The sequence below is a fragment of the Dipodomys ordii genome, unplaced genomic scaffold (assembly GCF_000151885.1).
Source record: "Dipodomys ordii isolate 6190 unplaced genomic scaffold, Dord_2.0 Scaffold1, whole genome shotgun sequence".
Lineage (NCBI taxonomy): Eukaryota > Metazoa > Chordata > Mammalia > Rodentia > Heteromyidae > Dipodomys > Dipodomys ordii.
Window position 1 is genome coordinate 55861205 of NW_012267217.1, and position 19055 is coordinate 55880259.

Consider the following 19055-nt stretch of genomic DNA (forward strand, 5'->3'; position numbering starts at 1 on the left):
AATGTGGCAGAGACCATAATGACAGATGTTTTCTCCAGCAGAGGTCCAAGAGCATCGTTTCTGAGCCAGTCTTCCACAAAAGCACCGCCCCCCCACACACACATGCCCCGTTTTCTTTTTAGGGAAATGAGGTTTGTTTTTCTGTCTCACCATGTCCTAAGAGGGTAGGAATGCTTTGCAAACTTCTTGACTGCTTCTTCACTCATTTTGCATCTGTCATCCAGCAACGAATGTAAACCTCTCCCAAATCAAGGCCAGGAGCTCCAGGATGGCTTACGTTTTCCTGCTAATTAGGGAAGCATTTGATCAGACTACTTGAGTTGGGCATACATTGTTTACCCTCATCCCTTTGATACCTTCTGTGATCCATGCTCAGTTCCTTGGGGCTGGAGGTCCCTGCCCAACCTTATAGACCAACTCTGGTTTGTCACCAGCAGTTTTTCTGTTGCTTTGGGCGTCGTATCTTATTGCTTTAATCCTAGCCAGGCCTTCTTCTAACACGGAGGATGAAATTGGAGAGCTATTTACCTTTTTATTTTGTTTTTTAAACATTCCTCACTACTCAAAGTGAGGCCATGGGCCATCAGTGGGGCAGTGCGTGGGATATGGGAGGTCCTTAGAATTATTTAGTACAGTTACCCTGGGCCCACAGCATAAAAATCTATACTTTATAGCAAGATCCTCAGGTGAATCAGAACACACTGGCAGTGGGAAGCACTTTTCAGAGTTTCTCAGTGCTACCGCCATCATCGTTTCCACTATTACCATGATCATCTTCATGACCATCACCATCATCATATCCATCCTCCTTCATCATCATCTTCATGACTACCACCACCACCACCACCACCACCATCATCATCATCATCATTGGCTAGGTTATGCAGGAATTTCTTTGCCAGGCTTCAGTGTTGAGTTCCTGGCACACACCTCGGGCACTATCTCTCACTCAACACTCCCTCCTCCACCCCAATATGTATATACTGTTACTGTTCCCATTTGGTGGAGAAATGGGGGCTCAGGGACCTCCTGTAATGAGTGTGAAATCTTTTCAGTAATAAGAAGTAGGACAGCTCAGCTTCGGTCTGAGATACTTGACTTCCCGTACTCTGTGCCTACCCACCTGGGTCTGGGGTCTGCCTTCCCCTGGGACTCTGCTCTTTTCTCCTGGTCAGACCACTCTGTATCCATTCGGTTCCCTCCCACTCATCTGAGGAAAATAAACTCCTCTAAAGCTAACCTGTAAAATAAAAGGAACAGGATGCCATTGCTTTGGATAAGGCTCCTGCTGTAACCTCCAATAGACAAGACTAAAAATAAACAGGAAATCACTTACCCTAAGGAGCCACTGAAACTGTTCTATGTATCTGGTGTTCTGAGAAATCAGAGGGACCAGTGACATTTCTCAAACAGACAAGTTTCAACTGGCATGGTAATGAATTTCCCTCTGTCCTCATGCAAAACACTGTAATCTGGAAGTACACGCTAACTAGAAGGACACACTTTGTGTTAACTAAGCAGTGGGTCTGCTAGTGCTGTCTTCCTGCCTCAGCTGTACAAGGAAAGTAACTTGGGAATGACCAATCCACTTTTGGATGCTGTGTCTGCTTTTCTGAGCCTCTTCTACCCTGCCAGTCCCAACACTCATTCTATTTGATGGAACAAAGCCTTGCCTGATCTTAGAATAAAAAAATATGGATAATGTAAAGCCAATTAAGACCTTTACTTTGTAACTTTGTCCTTTGACAAACATTGTGAAGGATTCACTGCAGGTGGTGTTTTCTGTCACAGGTCTTTGGGCTTCATGACACTTTTTAATAAGTCTGAGTCAATTTCATCTCTTGCGGCCTTCGATTTCATCATTTCCACCTTTCATTAAAGTGGACTGCCTAGAGTAGACATCACCATCCTCCTTCCTGCTTGGTGAAGGTAGTGGAGTATCTTGAACTTGACCTTTGGAAGCCAATTTAACATTTGTAGCTCTACAGTGAACAACACAACCAAAGAGAAGTAACATGAGCTCCTCTTGACTTTGGTCCAGCATTTGTCAAGTCGCTGAACAATGTCAAGGTTGTATAACTCTAGCTTTAGTCCTCAAGGTCAAAGGTTAATTACAGGAAGGTGATATCTGAGTCCTGTAGAGATTAAGATCAGTTGTTTTCAGACTGATCACTGGGCTGTACACCCCATGCCCTTCCTGTGGGTAACGGGGAAGGCCTTCCTCCCTTTCAATTAATTAGGGCGGACTTTCAGGCTTATATGAATATATAACAGGAGCTTTTTCCTGCTCCCCTCCCCGCTTTTCCCCATTTAAAAAGCAGCCAGCCACGCCTGGTGTTTCATCCTTGTCATCTCAGTCCTGAGAAAGTTGAGGCAAGAGGATGATCACCAGTTCAAGGCCAGCCTGGGTATATAGTATGAACCCCAATCTCAAAACAACAACAACAATAAACAAAGGAATGGAGGTTGGGACTATAGCTCAGTGATAGAGCACTCTCAGAAAATAATCCTACTCCATCCTCTGCAAGCTTTGCACATTGAAGCTTTTGAGGTCCAGAAAGGCAAATCCACCTCCCCAAGGTCACACACTGTTTTGGCTAAAAGCTATTTCTTGTATTCCTCCTTTGGGAGCTGAGAGGCTGGGCAGCCTGCCAGGTGTGTGCGCTGTCTGGCTTGGCTCTTCTTATCTCCAGTGGTGCTGACCAAGGCACATTTCCTTGGTACCTAGGGCTTCTTCGAGTGTGTTTAGAAAAGAAGCCACTGCTCAGGTGTTCCTGGCAGAGCTGAGTCAAGAAGTCGTTGTCCTCCAAGCACCCGATGGGTCCCTGGTTGTTCTGATGTTTCGCACATTGCAAGCTGCCAGTTGTAGCGACTCTGAACATGCTGCTACCTGCAGACCAGGTTAGCACTGCTCCAGCTGCTGGCGAAGGCTGTGAAAGGCTTGTTTAGAAGAACAGACATTTAGAGAACGGATGTCCACATGGAGAAGACACGATCACAAGCCATCCTATGAAACACTTCTTCAGAAACTTCCAGGAACATAAACCAATAAACAGATACACGAATGAGCATATCAATGAGATTTCGCAGGCAGGAATAATGGCTAGGTGGACAATTTCAATTCCATCCCTTGCTGATCAGACATCTCATTCATGGCAGATGAATGTCATTATGTGTTAGAAAATATGAATACCAGGAAGCGTTTCATGTATGTATTTAGTTATTTGAACTCCAAGCTTGCCCAGCTTGTTTGTTCTGCTGGTGCCCTATCACTTGGACCACGCCTCCAGCTCAGATTTTTGCTGGTTATTCTATTTATTTTCAGGCAGGGAGTACTTAGGTCTTATTTATTTTTTAAAAAATAATTTTTTAATTATCTCTAAGTGGTTGTACACAGGAGTTGTCCTTCAACAAGCCGTTTATGAATACAATGCATCTAAATGTTTCCCTTTCAGTATTCTCACACATCCTTCCCCTACCCGCGCCATCCCTTACTTTCCCCCTAATTTTGTAGGGCATGTACTGAATTTTGACTGTATTCTCTCCACCTCTCCCCCTCTGCTTTTTTACTTCCTTTGTCCCTTTCCTCTTGATCCATCCTACCCCTTTCAAGTATCAGTCTCCTGGTGGTTTTTGCTGAACTCTAATTTTGCCTAAGGAATTACACTGTTTGAGCTCTCCCCTGAAGCTACCCCTACTTCCTTTTGTAAAATTGAATTTAATCTTTTTTTATTGTTATCATAAAAGTGATGTACAAAAGAGTTATAGTTACATAAGTCAGGTAACGAGTATGTTTTTTTTGTGAGCAATGGAATCGACTGTATTTCAGTTACTACACTTGCATGCCACCATAAACTAATTCTAGCTTCCACACATGATAGAAAACATGCAACCTTTGTCTGGGCCTCAGTAATTTCACCTAAAATGGAAGGACATGGTTATTTTAAAGATGGAATCTTTCAGAGTCTTTTCTGCCTGGAATGACTTCAAACTTTGATCCTCTGGATCTGAGCCTTCCAAGAAGCAAAAATTATACATAGGTGTGCGCCACCCGTGCCTGGCTCTTTTTTTCTTAATAGAAGAAAATCGTAGAGCAAATCTTTGAAAGTACATGGGTAGGGAAAGGGAATTACAGCATGAAAGACATAAACAAAAGATGACCCTTGGAACATTGTAAGGGTGGCTTTCCCATGTGTAGGGAGGGGAAACTGTCTTAGATCCAGGAGAAGAGAGAGGGGAAAGGAGTCGGAGGAAGATGGAGGTATATAATATATGGATATATATGTGTGTGTACATACACACGTATTATACACATACATGTGTATCTATGTACTTTGCATATAGGTATATATGCATGTATACGTGGATGTGTGTATGTGTATATAATAGCATAGGAAACCAATCAAATACTGTTTGAAAAGGAGGGCCAGGGAGGGGTCTGAGAGAATACATTAGATGGGGTGAACTTGTTCAAAGTATACTGTCTACATCTGTACAATGATCCCAGGGAAACTCCCCTGAATATTCAACCTCTAGGTTGAATGCTTTCCTTCTCCTTTACTCAAAAGATGAGTGGTAGGTCCTTGTCTCCCAAGCATGTCCCCTGATACACGGCCCCCAGAACCTGGGCCTCCAGCCCCTTGGGTGTAGTCAGAGAAGAATGCAGAAGTAGTCCGGGGCCTTCCCTCCCTCTGCTGTTACCCTTCACCTTGCTGCCTTCCCACGTTACCCACTATTTCTATTTCTAATCCCATTTCTTCTCTTTCTAATGTTCCCAGACATGAAATCTTTGCTCTTCCCTAAGCTATATTGACATCTTACACACTGAAATTTCCTACAGGCGAAACACATTCAGATTCTTTTTTTTTTTTGAGAAGTCACGTATGGACAACTTTGCTTGGCTACCTGCAACCCCCAAATAGTTGGTAGTTAATATGGATTCTCTGGCTATTTATATCACATATAGAGAAATTATCTAAGAAATCCTTCGGGTATTCTATATCTATGCTGAGATTTCAAATTTTACTCTTGGTTTTTCTTATGCTCTAGAATATTTAACTTTTAAAACTACTTCATTCTAGAAAAAATAAGAACAATGTGATTTTTGGATTTGTATCATTCTAGCTCACCCTTGTACTTTGCCCCCTCATGATTCTGAATACAGAATAATTATCATTATAAAAGGACTGTTGAACTAAATTGGAAAAAAAATAGTTCATTCTAGCCAAGTGCTGGTGGTTCACACTGGTAATCCTACTACTCAGGAGGTTGAGATCTGAAGACCAAGGTTCAAAGACATCCCAAGCAGACAAGTCTGTGAGATTCTTTTCTCCAATTAATCAGCTGGAAGTGGAGCTATAGCTCAAGTACTAGAGTGCTAGCCTTGACTAGAAAAAGGAGAATGCTCCAGCCCTGAGTTCAAGTCCTAGTATGACACAAAATCAAACCACTTAATTCTATAAAAAAGAGAATTTCTGAGTGATTGTAAAAAGCATATGTAAGCATATTTAGTAATATGCAACCCCCAACAAAGTTGGCTGTTTTTACCAGGATGAAGAAGTTGAACTTTGACACAGGTAAATTTCTAGAGTAGAGAAATTATTGCCACTGAATATTTATAATGACATATGATACTTGGGTACCACAGAATGACACGAGGGCAGGGTCTGACCCTTGTTAGAAGTTGGCAAAATTTTAAACCTATAAAGCAGAACAGATTTGCACATAAATAAAGTTAACTTACCTTTTTATAAAAAGGGTAAAAAGACCTGGTGCCAGTGACTCATGCCTGTGATCCTAGCTACTCAGGAGGCTGAGATCTGAGGATCATGGTTTGAAGCCAGCCCAGGCAGTAAATTCTATGAGACTCATCTCCAGCTAACCACCAAAATGCCAGAAATGAAGCTGTGGCTCAACTGGTAGAGTGCTAGCTTTGGGAAAATGAGCTGAGGGACAGAGCCCAAGACTAACACACGCGCGCGCGTGCACACACACACACACACACACAGACACACACACACACACACACACACACACACACTTTCCCCAAATTATATCCTCAGATGCTACTTACCAGGTAAGAGCTTCTATTTTTCCCGACTCTTCTGAATCTTCTTACCACCCAGCATAAATGATAGGCCTTAGGCATGAGATGAATTGGGCATTATAAATAAGTGTAGCATTTCCTGAATGCTCTCAGACTTAAAAGACCACAGACTTCAAAAATCCACAACTACAAGAGTGAAATCAAGGTGGTCCTGCAAGCATGCTATCTCTTTCCCTCTCTGCCAGTACTGGCACTTTATTTTTATAGTTTGTGACTACCCACGACTACCTTCAGTAGCATTAAAATTCCTTTTATAAATCAGATGTGGTAGTTCATGCCTGTAAATCCCCAAGAGTTTGAGGCCAGATTGGTCTACATAGGAAGACCCTGTCTCAAAATAGAAAACTACTTTTCATTTACTAGAGAAACAATAGTTTGGGTTTGTGACTATTTAATATACAATAATGTATGGTGTTTACCATTATTTTAGATTGTCTACTTAGTCCAGTTTTAACTCTCTTGAGTCTTTCTTCCTACCCCCTGCCCATTATCAGAATAATAAGAAGGTAAAAGACAATAGTGCCCGGTGCTGGTGGCTCACACCTGTAATCCTAGCTACTCAGGAGGCTGAGATCTGAGGATCGCAGTTCAAAGCCAGCCTGGGCAGGAAAGTCTGTGAGACTCTTATCCCCAATAAACCACTCAGAAAACCAGAAGTGGCGCTGTGGCACAAGTGGTAGAGCACTAGACTTGATCTGAAGAGCTGAGGGACAGCGCCCATGCCAGAGTTCAAGCCCCACAACTGACCAAAAGAAAAAAAAAAAAGACAATAGAAAAAGAGAGTCTATTTTAACAATGCCCAGCTATACTTACTTTAAATTCACCTAACGTCTCACACGATCACGGAGTTTATCTTATTGGTCTAATTTAAAAAGATTAATTAGGGCCAAGCTTGGTATAACACACCTGCAATCCCAGCTACTAAGGAGACAGAAACTTGGAGGATCGAGGTTTGAGGCTAACTTTAGTAATGAAGACTCGGCCTCAATAGAGGTGGGGTATGATTCTGTCTGTTTCACAGGTGGAGAAGGAAGGATCACAGTTGAGCCCAGCCCAGGCAAAAGCTCAAGACCCTGCCTGAAAAACGAAAAATAAAGCTTAAAGACCTAGGGCATGGCTCAAATTGTACAGCATTTGCCTAGCAAATGTGAGGTGCTGAATTCAAAAACCCCAATACCACCAAAATAGAATAAAAGGTAAACTGAAGTTCAGATATAAGTGAGATTCTAAAGCCTTTGTTTTAGTGGCCAATTGCTGCTCAAATAAAGTATCACAATCTCACGGCTAAAAATCACAGAAACATTCTCCGAAGCTCTGAGGATATTCTTGGCTAAAAACGAGGTGTTTGGGCTATATTCCTGTGTTAACTCAAAAATCTGTTTCCTTGCTTTGTTGAGCCTTTAGAAGTCACCTGCATGGGGCTGGGAAGGTGGCTCAGTTGGATTCCTTAGCTAAAAGAAAAAAAGCCAGAGGTGGCGCTGTGGCTCAAGTGGTAGAGCGCTAGCCTTGAGCTGAAGAGTTGAGGGACAGCGCCCAGGCCCAGAGTTCAGGCCCCACTACCGGACCCCCCCAAAAAAAGAAGTCACCTGCATGCCTTGATTCCTGCCCAGCCTCCCATCCTGAATGTCCGCAGGGCTGCGTCTTCAGTTGCTCTGGCTCTGACATACCTGCCTTCTTCCATCTTATAGGGATCCCGGTGATTACACTGAGCTGACACCAGCGATCTAGCTCAGCCGCTCCATCCCAAGGTTGTCTAGCTAAGTTACATCTACAAAGTCCCCTTTGTCCCATAAAGTAATATAGCCACAAGCCTTAGGAACTAGGACACGCTTGCCCTGTAATGTGATGCAGAATGAACTCACAGACTTGGCTAACATTTGTCTTTCAGGCTTATGTACAGAAGTACATTGTGAAGAATTATTTCTACTATTACCTGTTCCGATTTTCAGCCACTTTGGGACAAGAAGAGTTCTACATCACGTTCCTTCCATTCACTCAGTGGAATATTGATCCTTATTTATCCAGAAGACTCGTCATGATATGGGTTGTAAGTATTACAAGTATTTACTAAATATTGATACTTGTCAGACAACTGCCTGGTTTGGTGGCCAAGTATATAGCACATATGCTCTTTTTGTGCTTTTCTTTTTCTCTCGGTAGTACTTGGGATTGAACTCGGGAGTGAACCTAGCTTGCTAGGCAGGTGCCCTACCCCTTGAGCCATGCCTCCAACCAACTGTTTTAATTTTATTTCTTAAACAAGGTTTTCCATTTTTGCCCAGCCTGGCAGCTTCCCAAGTAGCTGGATCATGAGGGTGTACCCCCATATCCGGTGTATTTTTTGATAAGGTTTCTCAGTAAATTTTTGCTGAGATCTGTCTTTGAATCAAGATCCTCCTGATCTCTGTCTCTTGACTAGCTGGGTTTCCAGGCATGAGCCACCATCCCTGGCCTCTTACTATTGTATGTTTTAACCACTTAGAGTAGAATTTGCTGCCTAATATACTTTGAAGGAAACAAACATAAACACAACTGATTTTGTTTGAAACAAATCAGAACCACGAACTAGCAATGTCTTGTACTCTAATGGACCTCTCCTCATCGGTGACAAAACCAGGAGAGGAAAGAAGTAACATGCCGAAGACAAAAGAGTTTTCTAGAACCTGTGGAGGGGTATGAGGTACATTCTCCCAAGAGGTGAGTTGAGTAAAAACTTGACCTAAATCTGAAAAGTAGAAGCTATTGAGGAATAACTCAAAGTAGCAGTGAGCAACTACTCTTTGTATACTGGAATGACCAATGTACTGGGCACTTCCAGGGGACTGGAGTCAGCTGTGACCCACAAAACCAGTGGCAAGCCCAGGAAGACAGGTGCAACCACTTTCTGACATATTTCGTGATATCCTAACTTTTAGCTGCGCTGAGGGCCCAATGATTTGTTGTCTAATTGGGGAAGATGATGTGTTGATTGGTGGAAATGGTAGGTATTTGATAAATGCTATTATATATGTATGTGCATATATAATATAATATAAAGGCTATATATAGGGCTGGGAAGGTGGCTCAGTGGTAGAGCGCTTGCGCCTTGCATGCCTGAGGCCCTGGGTTCGATTCCTCAGCACCACATAAGCAAAAAGAAAAAAGCCGGAAGTGGAGCTGTGGCCCATATATATATATATATATATATATATATATATATATATATATATATATGAAGTTATACAAAGGAGTTACCATTCACTAATGCAGTTTATGAATACAGTACATCTTGATCAATGTCATCCCTTTAAATGCTTTCTTTGGGGGCACGGTCAGGGCCTGGGATTTGAACTCAGAACCTGTCTGTTACTTACTAGGTAGCTATTCTACTACTTGAGGCATCTCCCCAGCCTAGATGATTGGGTATGTATGAGGTAACAAGACATACAATAAATATATGGGCTCTGGTATCAGATGGGCCCATGATCAAGTGCAACTCAGCCATACATGTGTGCTCCAGTCCTGAGCCTCAACTTTCGTGCTGTTAAATGCAATAATAAGGCACATCCCATTCCAGAATCATTATCAAGATGCGGAGGGCATGCGCTGAGCTTGGGGCCTGGCTGGTGGGAGAACTGACAAATCACTACTGGAGCAAGATAACAGTGACTAATCCTAAATTCCCAGGAGTCAAATTCCCATCAATTCTAGCATTAGAGGTTGTTCAGCAGAATCAATATTCTGTTCTAAGACAAGTCCAAAAACACTTGGGTATAGAGGAGACATTCTATGAACTGAACCAAGTAAATTCTATCTTCGGGTTTTGTTTTTGTCATTTGCAAAGCAAGTAGGCCTGGTTTGGGTGTGTGGGGGGGTGTCATTAAATGTTTTTTTAAGGGTCTGGGAAGAGAAATCATATACTGCCCTCCTGCGTGGGGAAGGCGGGTTAGGGTAGGAGGGGTCTGATAGGAGTCATTCACCACGTGGTCACTGGGGGCGCTAGGGAGCAGTGGCCCCTGCTGTTGTACCTTGTCCCAGAGTGAACAGGATCTTCCTGTTTTCCCTAGGACGTTTGTCAGGTTTTGGGTGTCACTTTACTTTGTTAAAACAATGCTTTTCAGTTGACACTTGTCAGCCAAACAACTGTACACCCTTTAGTCCAAATGCATGCATCAGCCTGGCTCAAAACCTCTAACTTAAAGGACTTCCCAGGTCTTATAGGTATTATTTCTTGTCCCTAAGTCCTTCCTGGCTCTTCAATCCTTTTCCTCTCTAGAACTTATCAGCCACATTTCCTCTCCCTATATGGTATTGATTTTGATGAGAATTACGAATCATGAAGGAAATGTGGGTCCACTGTCCCCTCTCCCCTCCAGGGCTCCTGGGGGTGTGGCAGCAATTGGGGTGGAGGGGGGAAGAGGGGCATTCGTGCAAAAGAGGCAAGAGCCAGGAGATTTTCTTTATCTTCTTAAAATTGGAAAACCCATGAAGGACCCATGGTTCATGACTTGAATTCATTTTCTAACTTACAGATATACACACTATTAATGTTATATATAAATATGTATTTGTATATATCAACATCACTCCCCTTCTCCCCCCCCAAAAAAAAAACCCTTTCAAGGCTGTCGACGGGGCAGATGTGGTAAAGTACTTTTAACACCCAGAGAATATCTTACGAAGAGCACCTCAGTGCACGGCCAGTTATTTCCCCCCCTGAAGGCAAAAGCCTTGCTCCTAGGGCACGGAGGCTGTGATGGGAAACCCTTCATTGTCATTAGCGGATGCTATTTCAAGTTTTGAGCGCCTCATTTCAAGCGCCTGTTTGAGGCCGAATGACAAGTGTTTTGTCAGAAAATGAGTGAGCGAAACCCTTTGGATCTGCATATTGTCCTGATGGTAGAGACCCAGAGGGTCTGTGTTCAGTGGGTGTGTGGCTCACCAACAGGTTCCCTGCAGAGTGTCCTGTAGCTGCTCTGTGTGGTCAGCTGTAGGGGTGAGGGCAGCGTGGACAGGGTGAGTGTGGGCATTCCTGCCAGTTTGGGGGAGGGGGGTGAAGAACTCTGGCTATTACACAGAGGGAGGAAGCTAGCAGGGATGGAGGGAGGGTAGGAAAGGCAGGTACACCCTGTGCTGGAGAGACGCAAGGGGAGGTCTTGATGGTATTGGGGGTTGGAGGGGAAAATGGGGTGGAGGTACTATTTGGGCCAACCCGGCTATTAGCTTCCTGTGGGACAGCTCTCCCGAGTAAGGGACATCATTATGATGAGTGACTGCCCTTCAAGGGGTGGAGAGTCAGACACATCAAGGGCATGGGGACAGAGTTTGAAGTCATAGCTGAGTACTGCAGTCCTAGCTATAGTCCTAGTTACTCAGAGGGCTGAGATATGAGACTCATGGTTCAAAGCCAGCCTGGGCAGAAAAAAAAGCTATGAGATTCTTATCTCCAACTAAGCAGGAAAGGCTGGAAGTGGAGATCTGGCTTAAATGGTAGAGCACCAGCCATGAGCAGAAAAAGCCAAGTGAGAGCATTTGGCCCTGAGTTCAAGCCCTAGTGCCAGCACAATTTTTTTGTTTTAAATCAGGTCTTATCTCACCCAAAATTCTTTGGAACTTTCTTCCTGAGAGCCAAACCCAGTGTCGAATTTTGGATTAATTGAATAGTTGTCATCAGTCAAGGCCCAACAGACTTCATTGCTTTATTTTAATTTTTTCGTTTGCTTGAGATACAGTCTATGTAGCCGGATTTGAACTTTCTAACTTTGGGTTTATTGCTTTTAAAAATGATTTATGGTATTGGAGCGACTCGTGCTGTCAGATACACCTTACCAGAATTTATGGCTCTATTTATTTACCACTTTCTGTGACAGCTGTAGTTGTTTGTGGCTCCCATCGTACATCTTTTATTGGCATCTTCATTCATGACCTTATTTTATGACAGTACCATTTTATAGATTGACATAGTAATATCTCAAATAATAGTTACAGCATACTTTCAGCACAAGCCCATTTGACAGATCACAAAACTGCCTATAGAAAGGTGAGATAATTTTCCCAGGTCCCAGGTCCCAGGTGGCACAGTAGGTCTATCCCTACCCCTAGCCTTTCTCTGGCCCAGCCAGGACTCCATCTTTTTCTTTTTTAAAAAACAATGCACAAAGTGCCATAAAGGGCCAGCCCTGACTTTCTTTCATTTTCTTTAAGATGTTCAGACTTGATACACGGAATGACTTGTCCAAAGCTTGGCTGTTTTCAGGATTTCCACGATGACATTTGTTAACCCAATATTCTGCTTTTTGATAACAGTATTTTGTTCTATCCCCCCTCAAAAAATCTAGATCAGTGTTTATTAAATGAGCTGAAAGATATCAATTCTAATTTCCCCATTCTGTACCCTATCAAGTTGGTTTTTTACTCTGTCACTTGGCTAAGGAGACTCCCAGCCATCAGGACTGGAGATCCAGGCCTGTGTCCTTTGCTGAGAACTTCTGGAAGGGGATGAAGGAGAACACTGATCGAGATGCACTGTATGGTGAATTGAAGCCCTTCTGTACAACTCCTGAAAGATTAAAATAAAATTTAAAGAAAACAATCCCCTTAATAAGGAGAGGCAGAAGCTTCAGAGGATGAGTTACCACCCAAGGGAGCAACGATCTCTCTCAGCTCTTGACTTCTGCCTTGCACAGTGACATTTGGACAAAAAATAAATAAAGCCTTAAAGTCACATTGCTATATTTTTTTTCCTGTACTGGTCCTAGGGCTTGAACTCGAAGCCTAGGCACTGTCCCTGGGCTTTTTTGCTCAGGGCTAGGGCTCTACCATTTGGTGTGACCTGTCCCACTTCCGGTTTTCCAGTGATTCACTGAAGATGAGTCTCACAGACTCACAGGCTGGCTTTGAACCTCAATCTTCAGATCTCAGGCTCCTGAGCAGCGAGGATTATAGGTGTGAGAAGCCAACACAGGGCTTACAATGCCATATCTTATAAAGGCTTGAGGCCATTTCTTTGAAAAGGGATTTCTTTCGGGGTTGCAGAGAATTCAAAGACCACACCCTTACAGGAAGCTCACAGCCTGTGAGCTGTGTTCAGCTGTGACTTTTCCTATCTTCTAATCTGTTGCGAGCTAGAACTGTTCCTGCCTTTAATCCAGGTTTTCCCTGTGTGGTGAGGTCCTGCAGTTCCATCCATCTCTGACCAGTCCATAGATTGGCTGTGCTTGGTCCAGACAGCTCTGTTGGGGTAAGGAGAGATGATAACTGTAGCCTCCGCACTACAGAGAAAGTTCTGGAACTTCAAGAGGCCTAGACTCTAATCCTAGCAGTGAAGCCTAGCTCAAGGTGCTTCAAGGTTCTGGCCTGCACTCTGTCCAGCTGTGGGATGAAAAGCGCCAGCTAGGGATCTCTGGAGGCTTGTCACATGGGCCTGTGGGTACTATGTGGAAAGAAGGCCTCCCTGGAATGGAGAAGAAAGAACAAAAGATGGGTGATTGAGTTAAAAAAATGAATAAATAAAAGAAGGCAGGCATAAGTGGCTTATGTCTGTAATTCTACTTGAGAAGACTGAAGTTCAAAACCAGCCCTGAAGAAATGTTTACAAGGTTCTTTCTCCACGAAGAGCAGGATGTGATGCTTTGTGCCTGTTATCTTAGCCACAAGGGGAGACCGAACATAGCTGATGGCTCCCACGTGGACATCTGGGCAGGAAATGAGACCCGATCTCAAAAATAACCAGCTAAAGGCCCAGGCTGGAGGTGTGGTTAGAGCATCTGCTTAGCAATCAGTAATACTCAACGTTCAAACTTCAATCCCACCCGAAGGCAGGGAGTCGAGGGGAAACAGATGCTCTTTATCTCTTTTGTAACATAATCATGTCTGCATTATGAATCTCATCCATATCAGAAAGCATGTTTGAAATTCCTATCAAACCCAATTGCTAAATAATTACCAGGCTGCCTACTGTTTGTGTTTAGCACAAATGAAGGCGCACTCTAAAAGAAATATCTTCTTTGTTGGGCAAATACACATTTTTTTTATCTAGTACATGCCAAATTTTGGCAAGTAAGGAAGCCAAAATGTCAGCACAAGATTCCCTTCTGCAGGCCTTTCTGGATCCTTCTCTTCGATCCTTCCCCATCTTTCAATCTTTGATTCACAGCAGCTAGCTAGGTGATTCCTGTAGTACTGGTCTAAAACTGAAATTTTAATGGTACCTATTAATGAGCTAGTGTCACACTGCTGTAGAGATTGGGGTATCTTTTTATAAAGTACCCCACCACCCGTGCCCTGGAATGGTTAAGAGAGGAACTGTGTGGTAACACATCTACTGGAGTCTGTGGACAGCCATCTGGTTGTCTTATGGGAAGATCACCTGGTTGCTGACTTGTGGAAAAAGACTGTCTTGTTCCTGTAACTCACAACCCCAACACCTCGATCGATTTTAGTGCCCAATGATGACTTGAAATGTGATTATCTCCTAATCTTCTGTATCAACTGCTACCACCAGTCACTTCAAAGGACTGCCCTGCTTGTTAAGTTGGTTCTTGCATGAGATTAATGAGTCTTTAAGCGAGGTTAACAATGGCTGGGTTGTTGCCCTCTCTAATGTGCGTTGGCTGCTGTAGGATCCGGCGTCAGGGATTCTGCGGAGTTCCTCTGAAGTAGAGTCGGTCATTTAGCCTTAGTTACATATTAAGTGAATGACCCAGCCTGGCTGCTGTGCTCACTGTATTAGTTTGCTTTTGAAACACAATGAGGAACAGTATTGGTTTTAGTGGTGGTGGTGGTGGTGGTTGTTTTCTTTTTAATGCCTGAAAACTCATGTGGTGACCAAATACATTCAGATTTATCACTCTCATTGCCTGAAAAATGTTTCCTCCCTTTCTGGCTTAATGATGACGAATAGGTGCCAAACATGGTAGTGCATGCCTGTAATCTCAGCATTTGAATCATAGAGGCTAGAGGATTGTGAGTTTGAAACTAGCCTGGGCTAGTGAAACCTTGTCTCAAAAAATAGAAAGAGGGCTGGGAAGGTGGCTCAGTGGTAGAGCGCTTGCCTTGCATGCATGAGGCCCTGGGTTCTATTCCTCAGCACCACATAAGCAGAAAAAGTCGGAAGTAGAGCTGTGGCTCAAGTGATAGAGTGCTGGCCTTGAGCTGAAGAGCTGAGGGACAGTGCCCAGGCCTAGAGTTCAGGCACCATGACTGACAAAAAAAAGAGAGAGAGGGAGGGAGTAAAAGAGGACAGAAGGGGGAGGGAAGGAAAAGAAGAAAAGGAAGGAAGGAAGCAAGGAAGGAAGGAAGGTCAGAAAGAGGAAGGAAGAGATGATACTGACTAAGAAATATGCTCATCTTTTTTCCTTCTGTCCCTATTTCCCCACTTCTAAAATGGAGATGCTATAGAATGAATAGAATGGTCCTTGCTAACAAATGACCATCGCCCAACTCACCCAACTATCCCTTCTAATGCTTCCTTGAATTTATTATGTGGGTGGTAGCTTTAAAGCTTAGCAAGGTATACAGTGGTTTCCAATACCAGGATCTTGGGAAAAAAATATTTGAGAATGGAATGAAGTGGAATCTGCTAAAATGGTGCAAGGACTAAACATGTCATATGAGGTGTGATGTGGGGTTTGTCCTTCTCCCCGCCTTCTCCTTTGTCCTAGTTATTAGTGTCCTAGCAAGAAAAACAAATAGATGTTGCCATTTCATATCCAGGTCCAAAACCAAAGTGCATCCAGTCAGGGCCAAGTGGAAGAAATTTGGTTTCTCTCTTGCGGTGACCGCACTGCCCTGCCCCCACCACCTATAGTCAGATGGACCCTAAGAGGATTTGCAAGGTAGCCACACATAAGACCCAGGACCAGATTGTCCCAGATTCTCTGCCAATCCTTTGTTTAAAACAAAAAAGGAAACCCAAGCGCTGGTGAATCATACCTGTAACCTATCTATTCAAGAGGGTGAGATCTAAGGATCAAGGTTCAAAGCTAATCCAGACAGAAAAGTTCAGGGACTCTTATCTCCCAACTAACCAGCAAAAATTCAGAACTGGAGTTGTGGCTCAAGTGGTAGGAGTGTCAGGCTTGAGTGAAAAAGCCAAGTAAGAGCTCAAGAGTACACACACACACACACACACACACACACACACACACACACACACACACGAGAATGAGCTAATCAGTCGAAGCAAAAAAGCACTAATCATTCTGAAAAGCTATCTTCCAGAATGGATGGGATTCTCCCAGTGGCTGTTTACTGAGCATTTATACTCAATGCCAGGAAATTTACTTCCAAGAACCCCAGGTCACAGATGAGAAGACTCATAGCACGAAGGAGAGCATGTGGGGGTCACATGGTTCTCTGCCCCTCCCACCCGGTCCTCTGCATCATGCTGTGTGTCCTTGAGTCCACGCTGTGTGTCCTTGAGTGGCTGCGCTTCCCTTTCTCCCCTCACCCAACAGGCAGGAACAGGCTCACCTGTTTGGGAAGGCTCCATGCAGCATCACAGGTGTCCTGCTCATCTTTAGCTACCCCAAGCAGAATCTCCCTTTGCCTTCCTTGCAATTCTTTGAGCAGTGCCAGGCTATTCCTCTGCCCTTTTGCTGCTCTCTGTGTCCCAGATATTTTTTAATGCTTAGCCAAAAGGTCAGAACATTCCAGAAATACTGCAGGATAGCAAAGGGCTTTGGTACTCTTGACTGAGAGCTAGAGGCCACATGAGGCTGTCTGCTACTTCATCCTGACGACTTGGCCTTCCAGAGTCCTTGAACACTCCCTTACCTTACTTTGCAAAGCAACCAAGCAGAAATGGCGTGGGACAAGAGGCTCTGACCTGCAGGGAATGGGACATCGTTGTCACCACGCATGCTTCCCTGCCCCTTCATTTTCCCAGCATGCTAAGCAGGTGCAGCCTCAGTGAGAAATGAGGGCCTCAAGTTTCCTCAGTTCCGCTCTGTCAGGTCCCAGCTGAGAAGCCAAGCTCAATGGTTGGATCTCACCTGTCTCCCTGTGGGCACACAGGTGGAAGAGGAGAGGGAGGGCTTCTTAGGGAGATAGTGGTTGGATCTACCCTGCATCTGTCCCCAGGACACAGGCCTGGGCCTCTCCCAGTCTAATCATGAAGGCATACAAAGGAAAATCAAGCCTATAACCCTTGTTCAGAAAGAGAGAGAGAGGAGAGGAGAGAGAGAGAATATAAATTTATTGTTTGCCTTTCAGATGCTCAACTTTAACTAGAAAAAGATGTTACATTTCTGTTCCTTTTAAAATTAAATTTCTTCTGGCATTCGCAGGCACTAAACTCAGAAGGGGGAAAATGTGTTGTTCAGTTTGCAAATGCTTTTTGAACACATAGCAAGCTCACCCTGGAGGATGGGCAGTGATATTCTGCAGACATTCCACAAACTCTCGCTTGGAATTGGCACGTTTCGAGCAATAGGAGACTTGCTTCTTTTTAAACTCACACCGGCAAACAAACAAAGGCTAAATGAGCAAAATAAGAGAGCCAGTTTCTTTTCTTAGGTCTTAATAGAAGCTCCAGGCAAGACGGAAAGGAAACCAGGAATTTTACACTACCTCTACCTTTGGTTGCACACCTCTAATATGGCTACAGCATGACCTGCGGCTTCTTAAGCTAGGTAGCTTGTGGCAGAGGTTTGTTCATCAATTGTTAGCCTTTGTCTGCATCATCGGGGAAGGTATTTAGCTACAAAGAACTGATTCAGAGTGATGGATTCACAGTCTACTTCTTTCTGCAGCCAGCAAAAGTCTATATCTTGGATTCTACGTGTGCGTGTGTGCATGTGCATGAACATGTGACAATCCTGGGGCTTGAAGTCAGCGCCTGGATGCTGTCCATGAGCTTTTTTTGTTGTTGTTGTTCAAGACTAGTGTTCTACCACTTGAGCCACAGCTCCAATTCTGGTTTTGGGGTAGTGACTTGGAGATCAGCATCTCATGGACTTTCCAGCCTGGGCTGGCTTTAGAACGGTGATCCTCAGATCTCAACCTCCTGAGTGGGGGCCTGAGCCACCATCAACTGGCCATTTCTCGGGTTTTAAAGAATTCATTCAAGCCGGGCGCTGGTGGCTCACGCCTGTAATCCTAGCTACTCAGGATGCTGAGATCTGAGGATCGCAGTTCAAAGCCAGCCCGGGCAGGAGAGACCGTGAGACTCCTATCTCCAATAAACCACCAGAAAACCGGAAGTGGCGCTGTAGCTCAAGTGGTAGAGCGCTCGCTTTGAGCTGAAGAGCTGAGGGACAGCGCCCAGGCCCAGAGTTCAAGCCCCACGACCGACAAAAAAAAAAAAAAAAAGAATTCATTCAAAAGAAGATTCAGGGGTTCATTCAGGTGGACTGGCTTTCCAAATAAACTCAATTATTATTTGGCACCTTTGCCTTTCTGGAGACTGAATTCTGACATTTAAACCTAGATTTATACGGCAGTAAGCTTTTAAACACGTGTCAAAGACTGGCTTTTACACAGTCCTGACATGTCTGGTAATCTACAAAGGATGTTTGACTGTCCTGTGTGTGTAAGATCCCAAAGATCCCATCAAACTCTTAAAAGTCTGAGTTACAGAAAAGCGGGGCTTGATCTTCAGAAAAATGCATAGGTAAGGCTAGGGGCATGGCTCGGGTGTTAAAACACCTGCCTACCAAATTTGAAGCCTTGAATTAAAACTCCCAAAAGAAAAGAAAAGAAAGCCAGGCACCGGTGGCTCACACCTGTAATCCTAGCTACTCAGGAGGCTGAGATCTGAGGATCACCGTTCTCGGTTCAAAGCCAGCCCAGGCAGGAAAGTCCGTGAGACTCTTATCTCCAATAAACCACTTGAAAACCGGAAGTGGCACTGTGGCTCAAGCAGTAGAGCGCTTGCCTTGAGCTGAAGAGTGCAGGGACAGCTCCCAAGCCCAGAGTTCAAGGTTATGTTCAAGGGTGTGCTAATTCATCATTTGGCTGTGTTTTATAT

The 19055-nt window shown here is 44.0% G+C and overlaps 1 protein-coding gene across 1 annotated transcript in view; it reads left to right on the plus strand.

The window, feature by feature from the left end:
* Nucleotides 1-2880: 2880 nt before the first annotated feature.
* Nucleotides 2881-19055, plus strand: part of Sgpp2 (sphingosine-1-phosphate phosphatase 2) — a 51881-nt gene continuing 35706 nt past the window's right edge. Inside the window, exons 1-2 of the mRNA XM_013019450.1 lie at nucleotides 2881-2901; nucleotides 7995-8153. Of these exons, the coding sequence (XP_012874904.1) occupies nucleotides 2881-2901; nucleotides 7995-8153 (180 nt within the window). The remainder of the gene's footprint in view (nucleotides 2902-7994; nucleotides 8154-19055) is intronic.